Source organism: Pangasianodon hypophthalmus, chromosome 20 (genome assembly GCF_027358585.1).
Source record: "Pangasianodon hypophthalmus isolate fPanHyp1 chromosome 20, fPanHyp1.pri, whole genome shotgun sequence".
NCBI lineage: Eukaryota > Metazoa > Chordata > Actinopteri > Siluriformes > Pangasiidae > Pangasianodon > Pangasianodon hypophthalmus.
The window spans coordinates 16,793,052-16,816,817 of NC_069729.1; the positions used below are offsets into that span (position 1 = coordinate 16,793,052).

Consider the following 23,766-nt stretch of genomic DNA (forward strand, 5'->3'; position numbering starts at 1 on the left):
TATTTGATTGTTTGTTGGTGTACAGAGACAAAATTACGAAAATTGCATCACTGACAAAATACTTATGGACCTGACTGTATATAAATTGATCAGCCATAACATTAAAACCACCTGCCTAATATTGTGTCCTCTTTGTTCCACTCGTCGAGGCATGGACTCCACAGGACCTTTGAAGGTGTGCTGTGGTATCTGGTACCAAGACGTTAACAGCAGATCCTTCAAGTTCTATAAGTTGTGGGGTGGTGCCTCCATGCATCGGACTTGCACATACCACAGTTGCTTGATCAGACTGAGATCTGGGGAATTTGGAGGCCAAGTCAACACCTTGAACTCTTTGTCATGTTCCACAAACCATTCCAAACCTTGGACCATTTTTGGTAGGTATTAACCACTGCATACCAGAAACACCCCACATGACCTGCTGTTTTGAGATGCTCTGATCCGGTTGTCTAGCCATTACAATGTGGCCCTTGTCAAAGTCACTCCGATCCTTACACTTGCCCATTTTTCCTGCGTCCAACACGTCGACTTTGAGAACTGGCTGTTCACTTGCTGCCTAATATATCCCATCCCTTGACAGGTGCCAGTGTAATACACACACACACACACACACACACACAAAATTCCCTCCATAATGACCAAATAATTTATCATAAAAAATTTAGTTTTATTAACACATTTCCTACATTAAAGTACTATAAAACAGTACAAAGTTCATATATAATGTAGAAATCACTTCTATTACTCTAAGAAGAACTGTACAAAAAAATAAAAATTTCTGCAAATCGACAGTTCTGATACTTGTCAATTATTTCCTGTTCCCTTTGTCAGCAATTAATTCATTAATTAAGGCTGATTAATGCATGTCTTTTGCTCTGAAATTCAAATGGCAGATGAAAGCAATATATCATGTATGTAATTAGTTCTTAGTAAAACTGTTTTACAAAAAAAAAAAAAAAAAAAAAAAAAAAACGGAGGAAGACCAATACAAAACTGACCAAAAGTAATTAAAACATCTGTGGGTCATCTACGAACCAATGATGATAAAAGTTAATATCAATCAATAAATAAAACTGAAATAGCTTTTTTTGTTTAAGTTTGCCAAGTTCCACACTCATAATAATACGGTTGTCCCCACATGCTCCTGGTGCTGTAAACTCCATCTGATGATGTGGTAAAGAGCAGTTGGTTATTTGATTGTTCTGATAAAACCCAGTTTTATGGACTAACTACTGTAATGCTTTGTGCTACAACTAACAAAAAAGGCTGGACTCGAGAGTTCACAGCTGCTTTGGTTAGACAGCGGTCCCCTTCTCAGAGTACTGTACATTTGTCCAGGACAAATTCATCTACGTCTCCAGATATCTCCACAAAGGAAACCAAAGGCTTCATCATGTCTAAGGGGGACTCGCAAGAAATAAGGCTTGTTGGCAACTTGAGTCATGTGATAAAGAAGGCAGTAAAGTGGCGATGCGCATCCAGAAAAAGGCCACTAGGGGGAGGCTGGTGCTACAAGTCCTTCACTTGGCGCCACAATGTGATGAAGCTCTGCCTTGCAGATGGTGGGTGTGGTGCAATGTAGTGAGCTAACAGCAGGCGGTTCCTCATCACCTGAAAACACAAAGACAAAGACAAGTGAACTAGAGCTTCTACTTTTGGTCAGTTAATGTATATACAGCCTACGATACACTAATCTTTTTAAATGATTACAAATCATGATACGACTGTACGTTACTCACTTTCCAACTCATTTGTCTAGACTGTTATGCCGAATTTAAAAACTGAACAGCACAAACAAATAAAGATTACTATCAATATGCATCTTGTAACTTAATCAAACATAACAACTAAACTAAAACAACTAAACAACAACTAAAAACAACTAAATAACAACTAAAACATTTACCATTACTAGAACACAACAATAATAAAAAACATGTAGGTGCTATTGCTGTATTTTCCTTATGAACTCAGCTGTGGGACTTTTTCCACTTCTCATTGTACAGACACGAATGTTCCTGTCACTGCACCATGTTGTTCTTTGTCTACTTCCTGTATTTAGTGTTTTTACTGGCTACTGATGGGATCCATTAAGATCTGAGTAACTGACCAGCATTCTCTTTTAGACTTGCTCCAAAAAAAAAATAAAAAAAAAATTGATACAATTCAACTCACTCTGTCAGGCCCTAAACCAGTTTGGGAGGATAAAATTCAATTCAATTCAATTCATTTTTATTTGTATAGCGCTTTTTTACAAAGGTCATTGTCTCAAAGCAGCTTTACACAAACAAAAGTAAAGTGAAGTGTGTGTGTGTGTGCCGTCTCTGATGAGCAAGCAGGGCGACGGTGGCAAGGAAGAAACATTGTAGGATAAAAATTGACATTGCTAGCTTAACGCTCCAAGGATTTCTATCTGTGACCTGAAGTTGAACGGAGTGAGCCTAGAGGAGTACCAGTGTAACTCCTAACACGACTGGGCCATTAAGCAAGACACTTTACCCCCTACTGACGAGACTGTACTTCCGTCCATGTGTGAGGAGAAGCCTTAAGAAGCCTTAAATGCGATTTCTTCAGGTGGGACATGTTCCTTGATCAACAATGTTTCTTTTAACCAGTCACTGCTGTGTGTATAATCAGTGTACATCTAGTAGATAATGTAAGATACCTATGTAGCGCTGCATTTCAGTTCATAAAATTGTTTATTTGTTAGAAAGTAATATCAAAACAGTGACCATATTTAGCCACAGTCAACTTAGTAGTTTAGTTAAGGACAGCACTATAAATGATATATTATGTGCAGCATTAATTTTTTCCCAATTTCCTGCCCAATTTGGTCACTCGTCCATTCCATCATACCAGCCGGCTTTTCCTTAATACAACATATAATGTATAACATATAGGTCATAGCACAGCCAATCTTGCTCCCTTGGCTCCCGACCACGGACTACTGTGGAACTGTCATGATTCAAAGCAACTTTAATACTTTTAATGTATTAAAAAGTTAATTATTATTATTATTATTATTTAAGTTATTAAAAAAATAAATGTTTAAGGTTTTTTTTTTACGTATTAAAACCTGGTACTACACCACACTTTATTAATGAGCTCAACTAAACTTAGTTACTTATGCATACAAACTACTAAGAATGCTTGCATGAGCTTAAATGGGTGGCCACGAGTAAATATGACTAAAATTCATATTCAGCAACCTGAAATGGATAATTTCATGATCTGAAATGCAGAGCTTCACATTTGGTAGCTTTCCTGGTGTATCTAGAGAGAATGTTTCCAGAGATGTTCTGGTAATTTTAAACAGATCTTGACTGATCCAGGAACATGTCCTATGTGAAGAAATCACATTCACTGCATGGAGATGTGCAAAGAAAATATGCACATTGAGTACTACAATGGCCAAAGCAGATTGCCTTAAATAACATTTGTCTGTTTTCAATCTGAACTGTTCATTCATCTGAAACGAATGCTTTTTTTTTTTTTTTTTTTTTTACCTAGTCCAGAGGAAGAAGACACACTTTCCGTCAAGGAGGACGAGTCTGCCAGGTCTGGTGAAAGTCCGTCCATCAGTGGGATTGACAGCTCTGAAGATGGCACTGATGAATCGTAGATTCCAGAGTCTCTGGGCATTTCTGGAGGGCTCGCTGAGCCATCTGTGTGGCACAAAGGCCTCAGTAATGCACTTGCCTCCTGAACTGATGATGACTGTGATGAACTTTCCCCAATTTCCTCCTGCGCTGAACTCGAGGCTATGCCAGAGAGCAAGAAAGTGCCTGGATTTGGCATCGTGGGTGGGATGAGAATGTTCATGATGGGGCGCTCACTCTCGGAAGGCCGCTTCAGCACCACCTCATTGAGCGCGAGCCCTGAGTCAGGCTTCTCGCGCTTGTGAGGGACAGGAGCAGAAACAGGAGGCATGAGCTGTCGCTCAAACCAGTCGGGTTCATGGGCGATGTGCTGATGCATGTTACAGATGGCTACGTAAAGCGAGCGGCCCGCCTTGCTGCGGAAATAGTTGCGCTTGCTGACGGCGGGTATGCCAAGCTGACGCGAGTGCAGCCGTGCCAACAGCTCTGGCAGCTGGTCCATCAGCTTGAAGTGGGGCGCCAGAGCCAGCGAGGCGGGCACATCACTCTCACGTGAGTAGTCAAAGTAGACGGCCATGAAGCGCGAGAGGTCACCTGAGCCCTGCTGTGTCTCGCGCAGCTTCTCACTGATCATGGCAGCAGCTACAACAAAGAGGTCGTTGCTGCTCAGGTCTGGTATAGCCACCTCTTTGTTTTTCTCCTTGGATGTGGCCTTGCCTTTGCGATGCCTTTTCTCTACAAAGTATTTAAAGCCTTTGGAGCAGATGGTGATGAGGAAGTGAGCCTCATCGATGTGCCGGCTCAACCATGACATCTGACCTTCCTTACAGATTTCCAGATGCTCCCAAAGATCCAGAGCCACCTAGATACAGACAAAAACAGAATACAACAGAATACACTCATTAGGGATTGGATTAGCTGGACTAACGCTGTTAAATTTACTACAAAATTGCAATTATTTTACAATTTTGTATTTAAACCAGAAATGTCAAGTTCATAGAATTTAATTAGTTTAATTAATTTCAGATTAATTTTTCACTATTGCTGATTTAGCTATTTAGCTATCATTATTGCTGATTTTCACTATTGCTGATTAAATTTTTTATGCCATCACTGGATCTTTAATCTTGGCATAGATTTTTTTGCCCCCTCAAGCCTACAGGTAGGTCAAATGACAAAATGGCCCTTACTGCTTACTACCAATTACATATGACATCTGTGTCCTATGATTATACACCCTACATAGTGCACAATATGTTCAGTATGTTAAGGCTTTTTCAAACTGCCATTAAAAACCCTTAAAACTCATGTCAGTGTTATTTAAATCATAAGCAAAACAGACAAAAAGCCATCCAATGAAAAGCACAATTCAGTTTTTAGTCTCTCTTCAATTATTATTCAGCAGGGGGCAGTCTGTACACATTTCTATATCCCCTTGAACTCCTCAGTGCCTAAAGTTCATAACCAAGCCCGGGGCGCAAAATTTCCAGCACGAGTGGGTGACCCCCCACCTGTGCTCCTTGGTAACCGTTAATTAATTCGTAGTGAACAAAGAGCAGAACGGAGCTCACCGCACAGCCACAGAAATCCTGCAGGAAGAAGGCAAAGCTCTGAATGACAGCAAGATGTTTGGGGCAGTCTTTAGTGGAGTAGCAGATGAAGACTTTGGGCCGAGGCCACGGTCTCTCTGTGCTCAAGGCTGTGGTGTGAGAGGACGACTCGGAGCTCTCTTCATCCAGGTGGGAGTAGATGTTCTCTGGAAAGAGATTCGAGATGAAAGAGTTCAACTGGGCTCGGGGAAGATTTGGAGTTAGTGGGAGGGGGTGGACCATGTCAGTAGATTCCAGTACGTTTATTGTTACCATATGATGAAATTTCACTTGGGCTGACTATGAAAACAAAGCCTAACATAAACGCTGCATGCACAGTAATATATATTTATCTCTGAGGGGACTGCATGGTCAGGCCTACATCACTGAAACATAACCACTAGGCAGCCATGATCTTAACCATAACAGCACAGAGGGCGTTAATTATTTCATGTCATTACTTTCCACTTCAAGATTCCTTGCACGCAAACAGCCTTACAAGGAGTTTCTTTTTGTCCGTCATGAGCAGAGCAACAGTAGAATGGTGCGAGTACAAATGCTTAGATTTCTCAAGCCATTAATCCTCATCTGTGCTGAGAGATTAGAAAGCTCAGATTGCAGTCACTGGACAAAAGTGAGTTCTGTAGGTAATACGATCCTGACTAATGAGGGAGGAGAAGAGAGAGGGGGAAACACGCACCTTGCTGTTTCTTGCGGCACATGACGGTAAAGAGAGTGGCGAAGGCAGACATAATAACCAGAGGCACGGTGATGGCCATGGCACGGATGGGTCCAGCCCACGGAGAATGCACTGAAAAGGAAGCAAACAAAGAATGAGGCAATGAGGCAAATCTTGAGTTATACAATCCATTTTATTTATTTTTGTGTTTTTTAAGAAACATGGTTTTTTTCCACCATACATTCAAAATCAAGAAGTGGCTCTAACAACACCATATCACGATGATGACATTATTTATCATGTTCATGAAACATTAATTTCATGTTCATGTTTGGTTCACCAGCTTATAAGCCTTACAGCCTTAGTGCTGAAATGTAAATTTCGTTTCAGCCCATTGTTAATAAAAATGACAAAAACACTGTAACCAACAGATACATGAAGTCACACACCATATAATCATGGGATGTAAAATCATTGTATGTGCTGGTGTACCCATAATCATCGTATGTGCTGGTGTAAGAACTTAAGCACTAAACCTGTGCTGAATTTAATAACAAAATGCTAAGGAAAAAAATACCAACTTCCCTACTAACTCCTCTCCAAAGGGGACAAAGGCTTAAAAGTATTCTTATTGACTATGCGTGTGGGGTATACATAACCAATCAGCAACGCACAGCATCGCTAGCCCCACCCATAAATACCATTAGTTCCTTTAGGCACCAGTTTTGAGCATGTACTGAAACCCATCCAACTGGAGCTATTGGTATTGGGCTGGTGGAAAAAGTACTGGTGGTACCAAAAGTTCGAGTACTTTACACAGTGGAAAAAGACCCTTGGGTAATTTGGCAACAAGGTGCCATCCCTTACCTTGGCTCACATGATACTGAGTCTGTCTCCTGGTGTTGTTACTGTCATCACGGAGCTATAGAGCAAATAAAAAAGACAACACTGGGTAAGTGTATATCTATCGCAATTTCAGGTTCAGAACTCATTCTGCTGTAACACATGAATAAAACTTACCTCTATTGCATATGTTCCTGGAGTAACATCTTGCAGAATGCATGTTGTTTTAGGGCCATTCGGCTCCTATGATATAATGAAACACCACTTCAGTTTTAATCAGGTAAATTATAAGATATATATATATATATATATATATATATATATATATATATATATAACCTATCTATCTATTTGAGAGAGATTGTGCAAGATAATTGAAGATGTTTATTCAAGAATTAGCACAGAGGATCAAATGAATCCACTCAGACCGTTTAAAGGATTAAGAGCAATACACTGGAATCCCCCCACAGTGTCCAGGTCCACCTCATATTTCAACCTATTATTGGCGTTACAATGCACGGTATGTTAAAGCAGACATGAGTTATAGCAGTCTAGACTTCCGAAAGTGAAATCGAGTGTGCTTTTTACATTATTCCAAAAGGGACAAAGTGTGACGGTATGAGGCTGTGCTCAAAGACTGGGAACAGAGACTGGAGTATCCTCACAAACAAAACAACATATGACTCAAAACAAAATGGCTAGAATGTAAAATCTAGTCACACAATCTAGTCACACAAGCCTGCAATTTGGGTGAAAAGGCACAGCTTTCCCCCAGAAAAACAAAACTGCAGCTAAAGATTTGCAGGGGTCCCTAAATCCCTCTTAAAAAATATACAACGAGGGAGTAAACCTGGCCAAAAAATGTCATCTAAAAGTTGAAGAAAAGTTCATTTCCAGTTCCCATCACACTCTCTCAGTAACATAGTGGGGCTGGGAAAGCACTCAAGTTTTTTTTTTTTTTTAGTTCTGCTAAGAGTGCACATCTCCCCCCGGGGCAGGAGGAGTCGGAATGCTCCACTGAGGTACAGGCCTGTTAGCCAACTTGCCCGACACGTCTATATATTATCCCTGCATCTGTGAAGAACATTACACGCTGCTGAATGCATTAACCCAGAACATCTCACTCCTACTTAAGCTTGCCTGTTGTCGTCTCCTCCTCCTCCTCCTCCTCCAGGGGAGGTAAGTGCATGCGTGTGCAATGCAAATGTTACAACTTCTCAACCTGGCTCTTCATTATGCCAATGTTAAGCATGCACAGCTTTGTGTTTGGTGATCTACTTAAAGATAACTGGGTGAGCCTAAACATGTTTCCAAACCTCAGAAAAATTCAATATTATGAGTTATTTTTGAATAGCCATCTCAAAAATAGAGCACCGCGCAAATAACACACTTAAACTGAGGAGAAAGATTTGAGGCTAAACGTCACTAATTGCTGTTAGCTAACTTAAGCGTACATTATCTCAACATTTCTGAAAAAAAAGGTTCAGAAAGAGTTCATTAGAATGTTAAAGATTTTACTTTTCTAAAGAGACTTTACTAAAAAGATTTTCTAACATGAAATCTTGTTTTGAGGGAAACCATTTGTTATAGGATTCCTCCAGAGGCAAATGTGAAGGTCCTAGATTTATTTATTTATTTATTTTCTAAAAATGTACTTTTAAAATTACAGAAGAACTGAAAATCAAACATCAATCATGTAACATCAATTTCTCCCAAATTCCTATTCTTCTGTAAAGATGAATCATGTGTTAGAAAATTCGGTTTCTTCTAGCACCCCATACGGATCTTTGATTTTAAAGGTTCAGTGGAAAACTGCACAACCCAGGGGTTCCCTTTCAGATTACAAGCAGAACCATTAATCATCTAAAATCCTTATGAAGACCTTTTCTAAACGCAAGCATAAGTGCTACATGTAATCTGAAAATGTCATCAGCAACAGCAATAACAGCAACAGCAGCAACACTGTTCCTTTAGTTGTTCTTCACACTCTCAGGGGTGGAATTCTGGGGAAAATGAACCTGGGAAACTTTTTGCTAAGGTTCTTGAAATATGAATGGTACCAAAAAGAATCCTGATTTCAATGAGAACTCTCTACATTCTCTGAAAAAAAAGCAAATTGCTCTCAAGGTTTCACTGAAAGGTCAGGATTTTAGCTACTTAAAGGAAGAGTGTTGGTGGGGAAAAAAAATGCATGACAGTGCAACAAAAAAAAAAGAAAAAAAAAAAAGAAGAGGTTGGATTGTGCTTTTATATGGCCAGTTGAGAAGCTTAATCTTTCTAAATCCATTAAATATTGCAAATACTGCAGATAAGATCAACTCCCTGACACCACTAGACCATCTGTGCTGATAATCAGTCATGGAAAGTCATTTTTGTTTCTAAAAATTTGCAAACCTGGGGAAAAAATCTGGCCAGTCCTGTAGTGCACACCCACGCCAGCTGTTTTGTATGGAATAAACTTCCTGATCCAATCTAGGTTCATGAATTAGAGCACTAGTTAATAAACTCATTCTTCGCAATTAGGATGATCTAGCAGGATTGTTATGTTGTTGGTAGCTGGTGACACTAACATTCACTACATGTGATCTGTCATTGTGGCGTGTTTTTTTTGTGTGTGTGTGTTTTGTTATGACACCGCCCAGCACAATCTGAACATTAAGAATGCAGCGGAAATCCACTCAGCCCACAATAAACGCAAATGACACAATCTTTCGTCTTGCTTAATCCGAGGTGAAGCGTGCTAACCGGTTTGCAGCGTTTGAGTTTGAAGTGGCTCTCCTGTCGAAGCTTGTAATACAGGAAGTAGGTGTTGAAGCCAAAGGTGGGAGGAGCGTGATCGAAAACCACATGCAGATTGGAGCCGAGCTGGGAGACGTTGAGCATCTTGGGCTTCCAGACTATCAAAACAGAGAAGGAAAAAATAAGAATTCTTAACATTATTTCATAAGACCCAAAGACAATCAATTTGAGATTCTGCACAGGTCACGGTGCTTGATGTACTTCTGAGCGGATGAATGACAGTTCTCAAGCCCGAGTTACTCACATGGTTTGCAGACGAGGTTGTCTGGGCCAAGAAGCACTTCGCAACCTGTGAAAACAAAGCAAAAATAATTCATGACTCCTTCCTAAAATTCTTTACTGTCAGAGATCTAACAAGAGCAAGGTTTATAGGTTTGAAGAACCGTGATATATGGAGTATTATGAGTGAAGGCTGTGTGCTGAAAAAAAAAAAAGAGCTTAACTCACTGTTAGTGTGCAGGAAGGAAGGAGGGAAGAAGCTGTCGTTCATGAAAGTGGGAAATGGCACTATCCTGACCATGTAGTCCATTTCGAAGGCCAAACCAACGAAAGGCTGCGAGCTCAGCTTCTGTCGAATAAGTAAAACAGACATTCATTATAGCCGACTAGTTTACTAACCATAAATATCCATTCCAACCATTTTCATTGAAAGAGAAAATTCTGCCGTAAAACTAACTTTCAATATGTGATGCATTGGGTTATGTATTATTCTTTATACCACAGAGCTGCTGAATTCTTGATTCTGATTGGTCAGAAGGTGTTGATTCATTTTCTCTAACAGGCAAACCAGGCGAATGTTCAACATAATCTAACCTTAATAATAAAAAAGAGTTAAAAATGAGTTATTTTTGTGTTACCAAAGAATAGTATATGGTAGTTGATATAGTGAAGCTTTTTGTAAGGAGATTAAATGTTTATTTAATATTTATAGAATGAATATTCTCCAGTGCCAGCGCTTTAGAACAGTAAGTTTCATGCCACTGAAAAAGGTTTTAGGAAATGTTGGAAAATAGCTGTGGTATAAGAGGAATAAAAAACTTCAGGCTGTGATGTTATTGGAAAATAAACTTCAGGGTGGCTTCACATCACATCGCACCATCGTTGATTATTTTCCTATAACAGCCTGACCTGTCATGTTTTGTCCCTTACATAACACACGAGGTACACAAGTGCATTAAGGTCAAAGGGAAGAATTTAATTATATCAATTACTACAGACACTGCTACCACTAACCTCTAATTTTTACTTACAACATTCTTGAAGGAGAAATTGAGTTGTCGAGGGTCCTTCAGGATCATGTGTTGGCACTGCTTCCCCTCCGGATTCTTGTCCTCCAGATAAACACGAAACCCCTTTACATGTTCAATACCTGTATGGATAAACACACAGTGGTCATAACAATGATCCTAAAATACCAGGAATTTCATACTGCCTTTTAGAAACCATTCACTATGACTCGTTACATGCAGTGGACTGTGAATTATATTTATTGAAATAGAGATGGTGGCTTGGATTGCTTGCTTTCTTTTGTTCTGAGTTGCAAAAATAATTTCAAGTAACAACAGATTTCAGGGCAGAATGTGTTTCTGCATGGCCTTTAGGTTGTACACTTTGGTTATTCATCACAATGAAAAGACACTAATTAGTGTCATAGTTGCCAAAGGGGAAATGCTAAGACTAGCTTGTCTGAAAAGAATAATAATTTATACCCAATGTTCACCAGTAAAGGTACATGCCATAGAATTATTCATTATTAGTTACCCTATGACAGAGGAAAAAAGTTCTGGTGTATGTTTTCTCTCAGAAAAATAATTGTGATTGTGGGGGAAAATGGAAAACAATGTGCAAATAGCACAAAGAATTCAGCGTTTTGTGTAACAATAAAGGCTATAACAGAAAGAACTGAAATTGAAAGGTAAACAATACTGTTACCATTACAAAATAGTGTTTGTGTGATCCTTCAGATCATGTCACTGATTGCAAGTCGAGCAGGGAATCTGTATCAGACAATCTTTCAATTCAAGTATGAATTGTAATCACGAGTCTAAATGACGACTATCGGCCCGTAATTAGACGTGACACGTCTTCCCGCTAATCTAAACTTTAGCCCTGGCTAAACCCTGAAAAAAAAAAAGAAAGGGGTCAGAGCACAAAATCTGCAAGTCCTTTTATACGCCTCCCTCCTTTTCTCCATTTATTGGCACCCCTGGAGAGGGAGAGGAGGCCTTTAACACGCAGAGGACAAGTGTGCGTGCCAAGGGAGCATTCTCATGCCCTTCAACGTGTGCCAGCCTTCCTCCCTTTTAATTACATTTCTGCCTTATCAGTTGCAGGGGGAAAAGAAGAGAGAGGGTTGGAGGGGGGCATGTGGGGTGTGGGATGAGGGGCAGCCTGCACACATTCCATGTGGTTCCGATTACCTCGGCAGGGAGCGGAGCTGAAAGAGCCTGCTCTTCAAGGCGGCGTGTAACTCCACACCTCCACCGGCTCACAGATACCTCCATCGCTTTGCCTCAAAAAGCCACCGGAGGTGAAAGAGAAAAGGAAAGAAAAAAAAAAAAAAAAAGGTAGTCCAACTGGTTGGGACTTTTACTCTCTTGCTGAGTTTTTTTTATTCTTTGCTAGGAGCTTCATCAGAGTTGTACATGGCTTAGGGGAAAAACAGAATCAGGGGTTTCTCTCTCTCTCTCTCTCTCTTTTTTATGAAAAAACTACCTTTTATCTTTATGTTTCTTAAACATATACCTGCGCCATATCAACGCCTTATCCAGTCCAAAGGATTAACCTGAAGCAAACAACAGGGCACATTGTGCTGCTGCTCAGGGAAAGGTCTCACATTACCAAGTTCAATAGTGCCTCGACAGACGGAAGCCAGGGACACCCCAGTGCTCCCTCCCCTCATCCTCCAAAAACACACACACATTCCTACAAAAAAAAAAAAAAATCACAGGGCTCCTATGTGCAGATCTCTTCTCCTGCTTGGCCAGATTTGTGTGACTGTCAGGCCTGAAGAAAAAAGCTTGGCGGGGGGAGGAAAACCTGCGCCTTTGATCAGGACAGGCCTAGCACTCTCTTTGAAGACAAGGCCTCACTTTCAGAGTGGCTCTCCTGTCCAGTCTCTTATTTCTCCATCGCTGCCAGTCAGTCAGAGAGAGATAGGCGAGAGAAATGACCCTTGTGCGCAGTCAGGCACGTCGGACACACGCTTTAAAATGCATTTGCTTTGTTATGGGTTTAGGAATCTGAGTGGGTCACACTATCATCCAGTTTGTTCAGAACCTCAAAGTACTTGTGGGGACTTTAACCACCACTCTCCTTTAAAACAGGCTGATGTAACGTCTGTTGCACAGGTACAGAATTCTAGTGTAAGCCATAGTAACCAATTTGCATATATGACCTGCATGATCCAGCTTTTAGTGTTTTAGCTCTATACCAGTATGAATATAACTAAAACTGATCAAATGTAAAAATCCTAGCTTTCTGCTTCTTATACACACTTGCAATGTGCAACTCTTACATATTCTCATTTCTAGACAATAAGTACAATTTACATCCATAAAATAATCTCCCAAGAAAATAGATTATTGCCAAAATCTACCTGACGTTTACAAGCACTTTGGTAATGTGCTAATGGACTAAACCTCTACATGAACGTCTACCTGTGCCAGTTATTAGATTTCTTTCTAAATACAGTAATGTTTGTTTACCGTATGTTTTTACATATTCTAAAAAAAAAGTTTACACCCTGATGCTTTCTGGGGGGGAAAAATTATGTACAAAGAAAGGAATAAAAAGTGGGTCTAACTCAAAAAAAGAAAACAATTCATGACAAAGGAAAATAAGGTAAAAGAACCAAAAGCAATTCAAAATTAATTTTTTACCACTATTCATATACTGACATACCCAGTTTGACCATTATACTAAACATGATAATGAAGTTTGTTACAGGTCAAAAAGTACACGAACTTATACACTTAACTGTACATGATGTACACTCACCATCCACTTTAATAGGAACACCTGTACACCTGCTCATTTATGCAGTTATCCAATCAGCCAATCTTATACCAGCAGTGCAATGCATAAAAATATGCAGATACAGGTCAAAAGCTTTGGTTAATACACACATCAAACGTCAGAATGAAGAAAAAGTGTGATCTCTGTGACTTTAACCGATTTTCTGCTCAATACGGTTGAAAAGAGTGACTATTTCAGTTACTGCATCCCTCCTGGCAGCTCAAACCAATCTGCCAATTTTCCCCTGACCTCTCTTATCAACAAGATGTTTCCACCCACAGTACTGTCACCCACTCAGTGTTTTTTGTTTTTCATACCTTTCTGTGTAAACTGTAGAGACTGTTGTGGGCGAAATTCCCAGGAGATCAGCAGTTTCTGAAACACTCAAACCAGCCCTTGTGCCACAAAGTCAGAGAGATCACACTTTTTCTTCATTCTGATGTCTGATGTCAACATTAACTGAAGCTCTTGACCTGTATCTGCATGATTTTTTGCATTGTGTTGCTGCCACATGATTGGCTGATTAGATAACTGAATGAAGGTGCAGGTGTTCCTAATAAAGTGGATGGTGAGTGTATACACTAGAGAATCAAGTACTTGCAAGTGACAGCAATAAATGGTCATGAAAACAATCACTGTTTTTTTTTTTTGTTTGTTTGTTTGTTTTGCATCAAATACCTTTACAAAATATACACAGAAGCAAAGCAACCTGGCCATAAATGCACGGAAGATCATGGATGTCCCATAAAATATTTATTTGGAAGCATTTATAATTGCAAGCAGCACACAGTGGTGTCCTTTTCTGAGACAGTTCATCCTTATCCAGTAATGTTTATACACATTGCACAGATAAAAGATGATAATAATAGTTATCATTATATAATATTTATTTGTGCGTATGTCAAAATACTGAAAAAGGGGGCTTACCGAGGGGACTTGGCATCCAGTGGACTACCACGGCTGCCTGGTTATCACAGGACAGATGAGTGAAGCTGATATTGTTCACTTCATGGATGGCATGTTTCCCCCACGGGTTCCAGTTCAGAGAGCAGTCTGGAGAGAAAAACAAAAAGACAAGAAAATTGGGCTTTTTTTTTTATTGAAAGAGCATTGGTGAGATTCTTTGGCAAGCTCAAGGATGCAGCCATGCAAGCCGACCCCCCTCCTCCCTCCAAACCTTTTCCTTTCTCGAACCCCTATTTTGTTAGGACTGCGCTATCAGAGCTGAAGATCAGCAGGTAGAGGAAGAGAGAGGAGCAGTCGTTTGTGTCGCACACACCCCGTGGCTCCCTGTCTGAGTTGCTGCTATTGTGATGTTAATGAGGGTCGGCTTTTAGGCTGTGACCGTTCCTGTCCACAGCCGCGGACAATGGGGGCTGAGTGAGAAACGGGATTAGCTACAGGCAAGAAATGTGACTTTTTGGCACGTTTGGTAGTCCGGGAAGCAAGCTAGAGCTGGGGGAAGGGATCGGATGTATACCTCAAGCAGAGCACAGGAAATTGATTAGATTTTTTTTTTTTAATCATCAAATCATCTCTAAATTTAATCAATGTTGCCTTACTGTCATTTCGATAGGTGACGAGCTTGCGTCCACTTTCGTCTGAACTGGACTGAATTCCCTGCGGAAAGAAAGAGAGAAAGGGCACGGTTAAGCAGGTATGACATTAAGAAATAGTTTACTTTCACTCCAAACTATGTGACATGTAAACTACAGTGAGGGCATGGAGCACATTCCTTCGAGACTCGACAAAAACCACCAACACTTTAAGTGGTGACAGCAACACTAAAGTATCCTACAATTACGAGGCTTCTGGCTCGCACAAACCCTTGTTGAATGCACTCGGTGCCAACTCTGGAAAAACAAGCCTTAAGTTGTGAGAAGAGCTGCACAAGACACACACGCTCTCACGCACCCGTCTTCTGTCCTCACTCTGCTACTGAGGCAGAATCAGGTGCTGATAAGTGTGCTTTAACTTTAGGTTTCATGACTAAGGCAGTTATGACTGGCTGGAGAACAGTGGTTTGAGGAGCATTATCATTCAAGTCAAAACAAAGGAGCTTGCGTGACAGGAGCTAAAACGAGACAAGAGGAAGCTATAGGCTGCGTGTCAGATCAAGACTGATGGTTAAAGGAAAAGAAAATAAACATGGCTTCGCAGACACGAAGGGCAACAATGACTGAGGCTTCTTGGATAAAATAAGACACTCAAGCGGTGTACGTCGCTGAATTTTAGTGTGGTCTCATTTTAAAGATCTTATCTTCTTTATCTTGCTGCCTGATTAGAGGAAGTTGTTCTACGTGACAGGAAGGAATATACTTATCCTCCTCAAGAGAGCAGTCGTCTGACAAAACTTGGAAAACTGATCTGTTCAATTGGATGTAAAAACCTGAGTTTGGCATAAAGATTAGCATGAAGTCATATCATTCCACTACTACATATACACAGAAAGAAGCAAATCTAAAACCTATACCATGCAAGTTTCTACTTAATTACAGTCATTTATTTCTCAACACAAGTCCTGGGGCCAAATGTTTCAAATGTGCACTTTCTCACTGCAAGTTCATCACAAGGCCAGAACAGAAATTCACCCAAAGCACCACAAACCTGTTTAGACCGCAAAACTGAACGTTTTGATTGCTCAGCGGACCCACAGCATCTACAAGGTTGTGAGGAAGTTTTTAGGCAATGGTTTGGTCACATTAAGAAATTATTCTACACCTTTAAATCTCAGTAACTCTAGAAGCAAATACAGAGCTCAGATCTTTCCTGTTAGGGATGCATCAATTACACTTCTTCTGACACATTAACAGTGCTCTAAATATTGGCTGATACCTGATACTGATCCAATACCGATGTCATCAGAGCAACCAAGCTGGCTTTCTGCAAGCTTTAGTGCAAGTTGTGCCCCGTGCTCATGCACAAGATGAGTTGCTAGTCAACATAATACGCCCTCATGGCATAAAGTACATCTGTGCATCTGTTTTGTCTGGAAATGTTGTCAAAACTGATTCGATATGAATCCAGCATTTCAGAACATAGTCTAATACTGATACCTGGTTTTACATCCTTACCTCTAGGAATGAAAATTATTCAGGCATGCAGATTTTGCATCATCAAGTCATGAAAATTTGAAGCTACTTATTTACTTGCAAATGTAAAAGCCCTATCTCATTTAGGGATGCATGCTATACTGCATGCTACACTGCAATCACAATATATTAAACAAATGAGCGAGCCTGCGATGCAACACAGTTAAAGATTGGTTAAAAATAATGTTTTTTTTTTTTTTTTTTTTTTTTCACACCAATGCTAAGGTTTATCAAAGCCTCCACTGAAAACTTATCTTGTGCTTGGTTTGTTTACACATTTCTGCAAGATCAGCATTGCAAATACAAACACTGCAATAAAAATCAACACCATATTGCGAGGCCCTCATCTGCTCCACATGTTAGTTACGACATTAGCATTGGCATCAGGACAGCAAATTAAAACAACGTGCATTTGAATTGCGCTTGAAGGCCTAGAGGATGTTTCAGTAACTATTACTTAACGGTGCATTTGCCTACTTCCGAAAGATAACGTGATGAACTACACACCCAGATTCATTCCTTTCCCCAGGCTTAGATCCTGACCAGATGGCAGCTAAGCTCAAGCACTCAGATAACAATGTTATTACTGAGACCACCATGACTGACGCCAAAAACACTCTTGCCGTAGTTTAACATGGTCGATGCTCATTTCTGTCCACCACCCTGGATTAAAAAGTCATGCTCATAGTGGCAACTGTCCCAGAGAATAAGGACTAATTGGCCAAAGCTGCTTGCACCTCCAGGTCATGAAAACATTTACAGCCATGGTGAAGATGGGAACAGCGCTCTAATTCCTCATTTAGCATCCAAAACGAAGGGAAAGAGTGCGCCCTTGGGGTGCTATAATGGTACTGGGGTTTATTCCACACCATGAACGCAGCGGGGTCCTGTGGGTCATGTCGGACAGACAGCTGCCACGGACGCCTAAGCACACCTGCAGCCAATCAGAGGGCCCAAGGCTGTTACCACAGCCTCACACCTCGGCAGGAAGGGGTGGCAAAACACCTCCTAACAAGCCTGTCACACTTCCCCAATGCCCTTTCAACGATTCCCCCTTCCACAACAAGAAACCCCCACCCTAATTTTCCTTCCCTTTGTTCCTGCAGACAGAGCTGGTCCTGGTGAGAGGAGAGACCCGGCCTGAAGACCTTCGACAGCCCCTCTGATGTCCTCGCCCTCGGCACTCCTAATAGCTCCAGAAGTCATTTGGCATCCTAAAACTTCAAATGGACAGTTTGGAGTTGGAGGAAGAAGGAAGGAGGGAATGAGGGGGGTCACGGCTGTAACTCAGGTCTATAAACTCACAGCATCCCATGTGGCAAACGAGTAGAAATGCTGGCCGTGAGGTAAAAAAAGAGGTCACTCACCGGTCAAACAAGAGTCCTAGCACTTTATAGGGGCTTATTAACAGACTGCAAGAGAAAGGCAACTGTGTTTGGAAATACTCAGCCTTTTGCTTAATGACCTGGTTCATTAAAAGCCATATGAAAACATGAGAACATGCAACTGACATTAGCAATGGTGCTTCAAGAGTAATATTGGGGACATTGATTCAAACTATTACCACTGAAAGAAAAACATCCAATATATGACCTGTAAAGTTTTAGCAGAGCACAGAATTATCAGCAGACAGTGCTGTACATCTAAAGCCACACAACTCATGCTTGTTATCCAAAGAGCCAAATTAAAGGCCGGAGTATCACCAACACACAATTTAGTAGGAAACGCTGATGTAAGATTAGCAGTTTGGGGTATTTTCAGTGGCTGGTGGACGATTACGTGGCCGTACCCGGTGCCCACATTGTGCAGACTCATGAGACATGGACATGTCTGAACAGCAGTCAGGAGTAGGTGAGGCCTGATAGATGTGTGCTTCCTGTAGACTGCACCAAAGCTTCTTTCAACCAGGTGTTCTCTCTCCAAGTTTGAATAATAACAGTAATTATATCATTTGAGAAGACAAGCTTCAGAGAACAGCACCCGTCAATCTAGTCTCTATTTCATTCTTCCTATTTCTTGGTCACACACCCTTTCAAGCTCTAGCTACAAAAGACAGATGCAGATCTACTTCCTACCTCAGAGCCACCTCAATTCTACAGTTTAACTATCTACTAAACATTGATAGTTTACTTGAGTCCTTGTCTCATTGCACTCAAAAGGGGACTGGCTTGCAAAGGCCTGTTTCCAGCCCCAAACGGCCCCCCAACCCTCTCTCTTCTTTTGGCATCCAATCTCACACGTGAAGTTAATTTAACAACAACACAGCCAGCTCTTTTACAAGTGGAGATGGTTCTCTTTAAATTCCCCATTAGCAGCAAGCCATATGGAGACAACTCCAAACACAGAGCATTTTTTTTTTTTTTTTCAAAAAAGGGAAGTATTTGTTTGATCCTCCAGCTCCCAAGCCCTTCCACACCCCCATGACTTCTTCAACCTTGTTCTGAAAAGAAAAAAGGGGGTATATGTGCCTCAAAGATTTCCAACCACTTTTTCAGAAAAGAAACACATACACAATCATCTCAAATTTACGGAATAAAAGACAGGCCTCACAGGGATACTCTGGCGACACTGATTAATTAGGGTAAAATTACTGCTAGTCTTGTTGGGGGGGGGGGGGGGGGGGGGGGTGGAAGTAAAAATGTGGGGACCAGGGGAAACTACTAATCTTGTAGCCCTGGGGAAAATAAGGGCTTGCTTAATTAGAAGGCAACATTTGTTGGACTTATGTGTAAAGTTCAAACCTAACTCCACCTTCCTACTCCCCCACACTCTTTATAAAGCATCCCTACTTTCAGAACTGGTGGGTTGGTACCTGTTTAAAAGAAGTGGATCAACTCCATATGCCTCACAGATGATGCACAGGATAAAATAAATAAATTATTTTGGAGGAAAAAAAACGTCAGCCATTATGCCAGATAACAGGCGCACACTGGGCATCGTAAATCATTCTTAGGAGGATTTTCACAAAAGCTATGGTATTCTTGAAAATTCAGTTAGTTCAGTAAAAAGTTCCTATCCTACAAGAGCTCCTGAGAATAAATTTACATATAAGGAGACTGCAATTTTACATATGGATTACACTGTCAAGTTGAAATAGTTTGTTTCTTGAAGCTGCACACATGATTTTAATGTAAATTCTGTAAAATTCTGCCATTTCATAATAATGACTAATGAAAGAAAAACATTCAAAAAGAAATCTGTAAATTAAGACAATTAAGACTAGATATGCAATAAGGACAAAAGAAATGCGGTCCCATAAAAGGAGTTCGAGTTAGTGTGTGTATATGGTGGCCAACATACTGCATGTCCCCATTAGGAGGCGCTCTTTTGGTGCTTAGTCATCATTTTGTCATTTTCAGCTCTCTGTCAACTTTGCCTTTTAGGGAGATTTGTAGGCGTCACAAAAGATGTGCCGTGAACATGATCGGTAATTTACAGGCGGTTAACATTTATCAAAATACGCATGTGTACGGAGAAAGTCAGTGTTACCAAAACTTTTTGTAAATTTGACTGGAATTTTTAGGTGGCTTTGGCCTACGAAAACATTTACACACAACTTTACTAAAAGACTGATAAATAAGGCCCACTGAATGTAAAATCGCATGCATCTTTCCACTCCACCACTGAATTTTTCAACCCTTCTAAACTCTAAGAATTGAGATGAGAGCAGGAGAAACAGGCTTTGCAATGCAATGAACTCATAAGTCATTAATCCAACCTACAAGTGCAACAGGAAGCTCTTGCAGCGTAAAAAAGGTTAAAGGTGGAGGCTGTAGCTCTCCATCAGCTACTCTGTGCTGTATGCTTTTATAATATTCCTCTTCAGATCCTCCTGATCGGACGATGTTAAGCTGCTCCCGCTGGGCTTGTTCCTCTGCTCTAGGAAAACAAACATGACCACAAAGCCACTTATCACTGTTTGTCTAACAAATTGGCTGAATTTTGAGAGCAATGATGGAGCAAAGTTCAGATTTGACCGATTTAAATGAGAATAATAGGCCAGCAAAACAAACGCAGCACAACTCATCGTAATTTTTTTTTTCAGGAGAATAAGAAAACGCTCCAAGTCGGTAACAAAGGGCAAGAGGGGGTGGCTTGGCTTCCAAGATGTTGAGCTTACTCTGAGAAACTCCTAAACAGCCTCACCATCTGCCTCACCGAGAATTCCCCTTTTCCCAGCATCCATTTCAAAGTATACCTTCAAAGTACTCCCACTTGTCTAAACCTACAGAGGGTTTTTGAAGGCATGGTGGGAAAAAAAGCAGACATTAGGCACACAGTGATCTTCTCTTAGAAGAAAAAAAAAAAAAAAAAAAGAATTTCCAGTGATGACTGATGTCAATCATTTTCAAGGTGTAAATCGATTTGTAAACACATTCAGCATTTGTCTGTCCTCTACAAAATGTTTTTTTTTTTTTTTTTTTTTTTTTTTTAACATCACTGTGACTCCAAACCGTTGAATAAAAATTGATCTATGATGTGAGAATATCTCAAAAGCCAAACCACAATTCTGACAGCACAAATCAACTCACACACTTTTTACAGAGATACATGCACCTACTCCTAACAATCCATACACAAAGTTTCCGCTGGCCGGCCTGAGATTCCCACCCACGCCCCGGTCCTCATGAGTCCAGCAGGTCCGAGTGGGATGGATACAAGCACCTTTATACATTTGGCTCAACAAATTTGACCGCAATTGTGCTCTGACCAGCCCGACATGCTGTTCTCATTATTCCCAACATGTGTACCTCATTTGACGTTCCCCAAAAAGAAGTCATTTTCTGGGACAATCGCCTTTGTGTCTTCTATCTGAGCCTTGCTAATACTAATTAATCACCAGTATTTTGTGTTTCCTTCGTGAGAGGTCATGCTATCAAATCAGGACTGCTGGCACGCTTGACTGAGCGGATTTGTTTTGCGTGCCTAAAGGGGACTTGGAGTATTACATGACTAATAGAGGAACAGGATGTCAAGGAAGACGGCGATGTTCTTTCTAAAAGGAAAAGTGACTCTTCAACATCATAAAAGTTTATTTTGAGATTATACAATGAATAGCCCATCTCAGGAGGGTCTGCCAAAGTACATACTCAAATCTAAAGAGGACGGGAACGAATCCGAGTGTCATACAAAACCTCTATTGTTTCATTAAAAAGCTGTTTAATACATCTGCTGCACTTAGTCTGTCATTTATTAAATGCAAATTCTTGCATTCGAGCATCACACTCACATGCAATTTGCTGAGCTGCATTTCCTGCTAATGCCACATGGCTGCAGGTGATCATATGGCACCAATGAGGCAAGTATCAGTTGCCCAGATCTCTGCAATTACACTCGACTCAGAAGGAGTATTTAACTTGATGGCAATTGCAAACATCCTGATACGTGAATGTAATTTCAAACATGGGGGTGGCTCACGGAAACCACGATGGTTTCAAGAACCCACCGCCACGTTGATGAAAAGGAGCCGTGTTGACGCTGGGCACTCGTGTGTATCGGTGATGAGGTCCAAACAGTAGTCTTAAATTAGGGCTAATCACATTCAGGATTTTAAGAAAAACATGTTAATGTTCAACTCTAAATAAATAGAGATGCGTTTAGGTCAACGTACATAGCATAGAAAGAAAAAAGCCTTACGTTTTTTCATTAAAATAAGCATGTTTTACATTTTATACAATTAAGTCAAGATGCAATATTATGCACAGCTTTTATATATTAAAAAAAAAATTAATGGATTTGATGCTATTATGTCTCTCAAAAAAAACTGCAAAAACAATTGTACATGAACTCCATGGCACATTTTCTTTTTAAAGAAAAAGCTTTGCAAATCTCTTGCAAGGACAGGATGAGAGGTCAAAGAGGTCACGACTGATGAGGGGCTTTGCGTGGCAGTCGATCAAATGCTGCAGGGTAGTCTGGCTTGAAGTTCCCTCGCTCTGTTTTGCTTAATGCCTTTCCTGTTTTACTCCAATCAGCATTTGTCGCAGCCAGGCCTCTTTCGAAATGCAACCATATGCTATGACATTAGTGCTTAAGAACTCACTGGCGCATTTTCACGCACAGTCTAGGTGTTTCTCAAAACACACTCATACACGATAACATGAAACTGCTCAGAAGTGCACACCGAGGTCGTTTCATCGGGGAACAAATAACCCAAGTAGTGAAGAATGCTTTAAGAGGACTCCAGAGAGACATTGATGAGCACGTGAATGTCAAAACTTATGTCTTTAACAGGCAGGGAAGTTCCTCATCGGGAAAGTAACAGACCTGATTGCTTTTCCAGCTCTGTCCATTCCGGATAGACGTCGCCCCATGGCAGTGATACATGACCAAGTCCTAACCTGATGGATTGTAGGAAAAACTGGTGTCACACCAAACATCCTCCAGACTTCACAGATCCCTGCTCACTCATTTCTGCCCTCTGAACCCTGGGAACCATCCTGAATGGATTTAGGAGGCTCTCGGGGATGATCTCACCGTCAGGCCGCACACGTGTGAAGGCTGACCTCCAGTGCTACTGTGCTTTACAACACAGGTTCTTAACCTCGGATGTACCCTCTGTCCTACCTGCTCCAAAAACACCTAATTAAACAAATCAGTTAATTAATCAGATCAGGGAAAACATCACAATGTGCAGGACAAGGGTTCTGAACATGTGCTTCACAAGATGGGGCATGTTAAATGTTTTTATTATTTACCTACACATTCAAAATGTCAAAATCTTAACAAGGTTGGTTTGAGCTTGAATTTAATCCCAGCTTTTGTTAATCCTTTCTTGTTTGTGTTCCTTTATCTGCATAATCGTATCCCGCTTTCTATGTTGACTGAAATGAACCTTGTGAGAAGTGTAAACATAGCACGACTGCTCGAAACAAGCCCGGACTTGTCCGTCGCAAAAGGAAGGACATGACAGGAACTGAACCTCAAAGCTTCCTCAAAGGCTTTCATTGGGATTTCACTGAACCTGGATTAATTGTTCCTAGCCAAAAAAAAAAAAAAACCTTTTGAATGGAGGCTTATTATGAATGGAAACTGATGTGGACTCACCAGACTGAGCAGGATGAGGAGACATTGTGATTCAGAGGTAGGCAGACCTGCCTGATGACATTATAGAACAATAAATGTCTTCATAGGGAGGATAAGGGCTT

At 40.7% G+C, this 23,766-nt stretch overlaps 1 protein-coding gene across 2 annotated transcripts in view; it reads right to left on the minus strand.

Annotated features, from left to right (window-relative positions):
- Window positions 1-646: 646 nt before the first annotated feature.
- il17rd (interleukin 17 receptor D) overlaps window positions 647-23,766 on the minus strand; it is a 28,255-nt gene continuing 5,135 nt past the window's right edge. For both annotated transcript variants that reach the window (XM_026932960.3, XM_053227163.1), the window contains exons 2-13: window positions 15,089-15,146; window positions 14,454-14,579; window positions 10,760-10,878; window positions 9,957-10,077; window positions 9,754-9,798; window positions 9,456-9,607; window positions 6,888-6,953; window positions 6,735-6,789; window positions 5,889-5,999; window positions 5,171-5,355; window positions 3,507-4,461; window positions 647-1,611 (exon numbers count right to left, since the gene is read on the minus strand). In XM_026932960.3, the coding sequence (XP_026788761.3) occupies window positions 1,493-1,611; window positions 3,507-4,461; window positions 5,171-5,355; window positions 5,889-5,999; window positions 6,735-6,789; window positions 6,888-6,953; window positions 9,456-9,607; window positions 9,754-9,798; window positions 9,957-10,077; window positions 10,760-10,878; window positions 14,454-14,579; window positions 15,089-15,146 (2,112 nt within the window). In that variant the 3' untranslated portion in view covers window positions 647-1,492. The remainder of the gene's footprint in view (window positions 1,612-3,506; window positions 4,462-5,170; window positions 5,356-5,888; window positions 6,000-6,734; window positions 6,790-6,887; window positions 6,954-9,455; window positions 9,608-9,753; window positions 9,799-9,956; window positions 10,078-10,759; window positions 10,879-14,453; window positions 14,580-15,088; window positions 15,147-23,766) is intronic.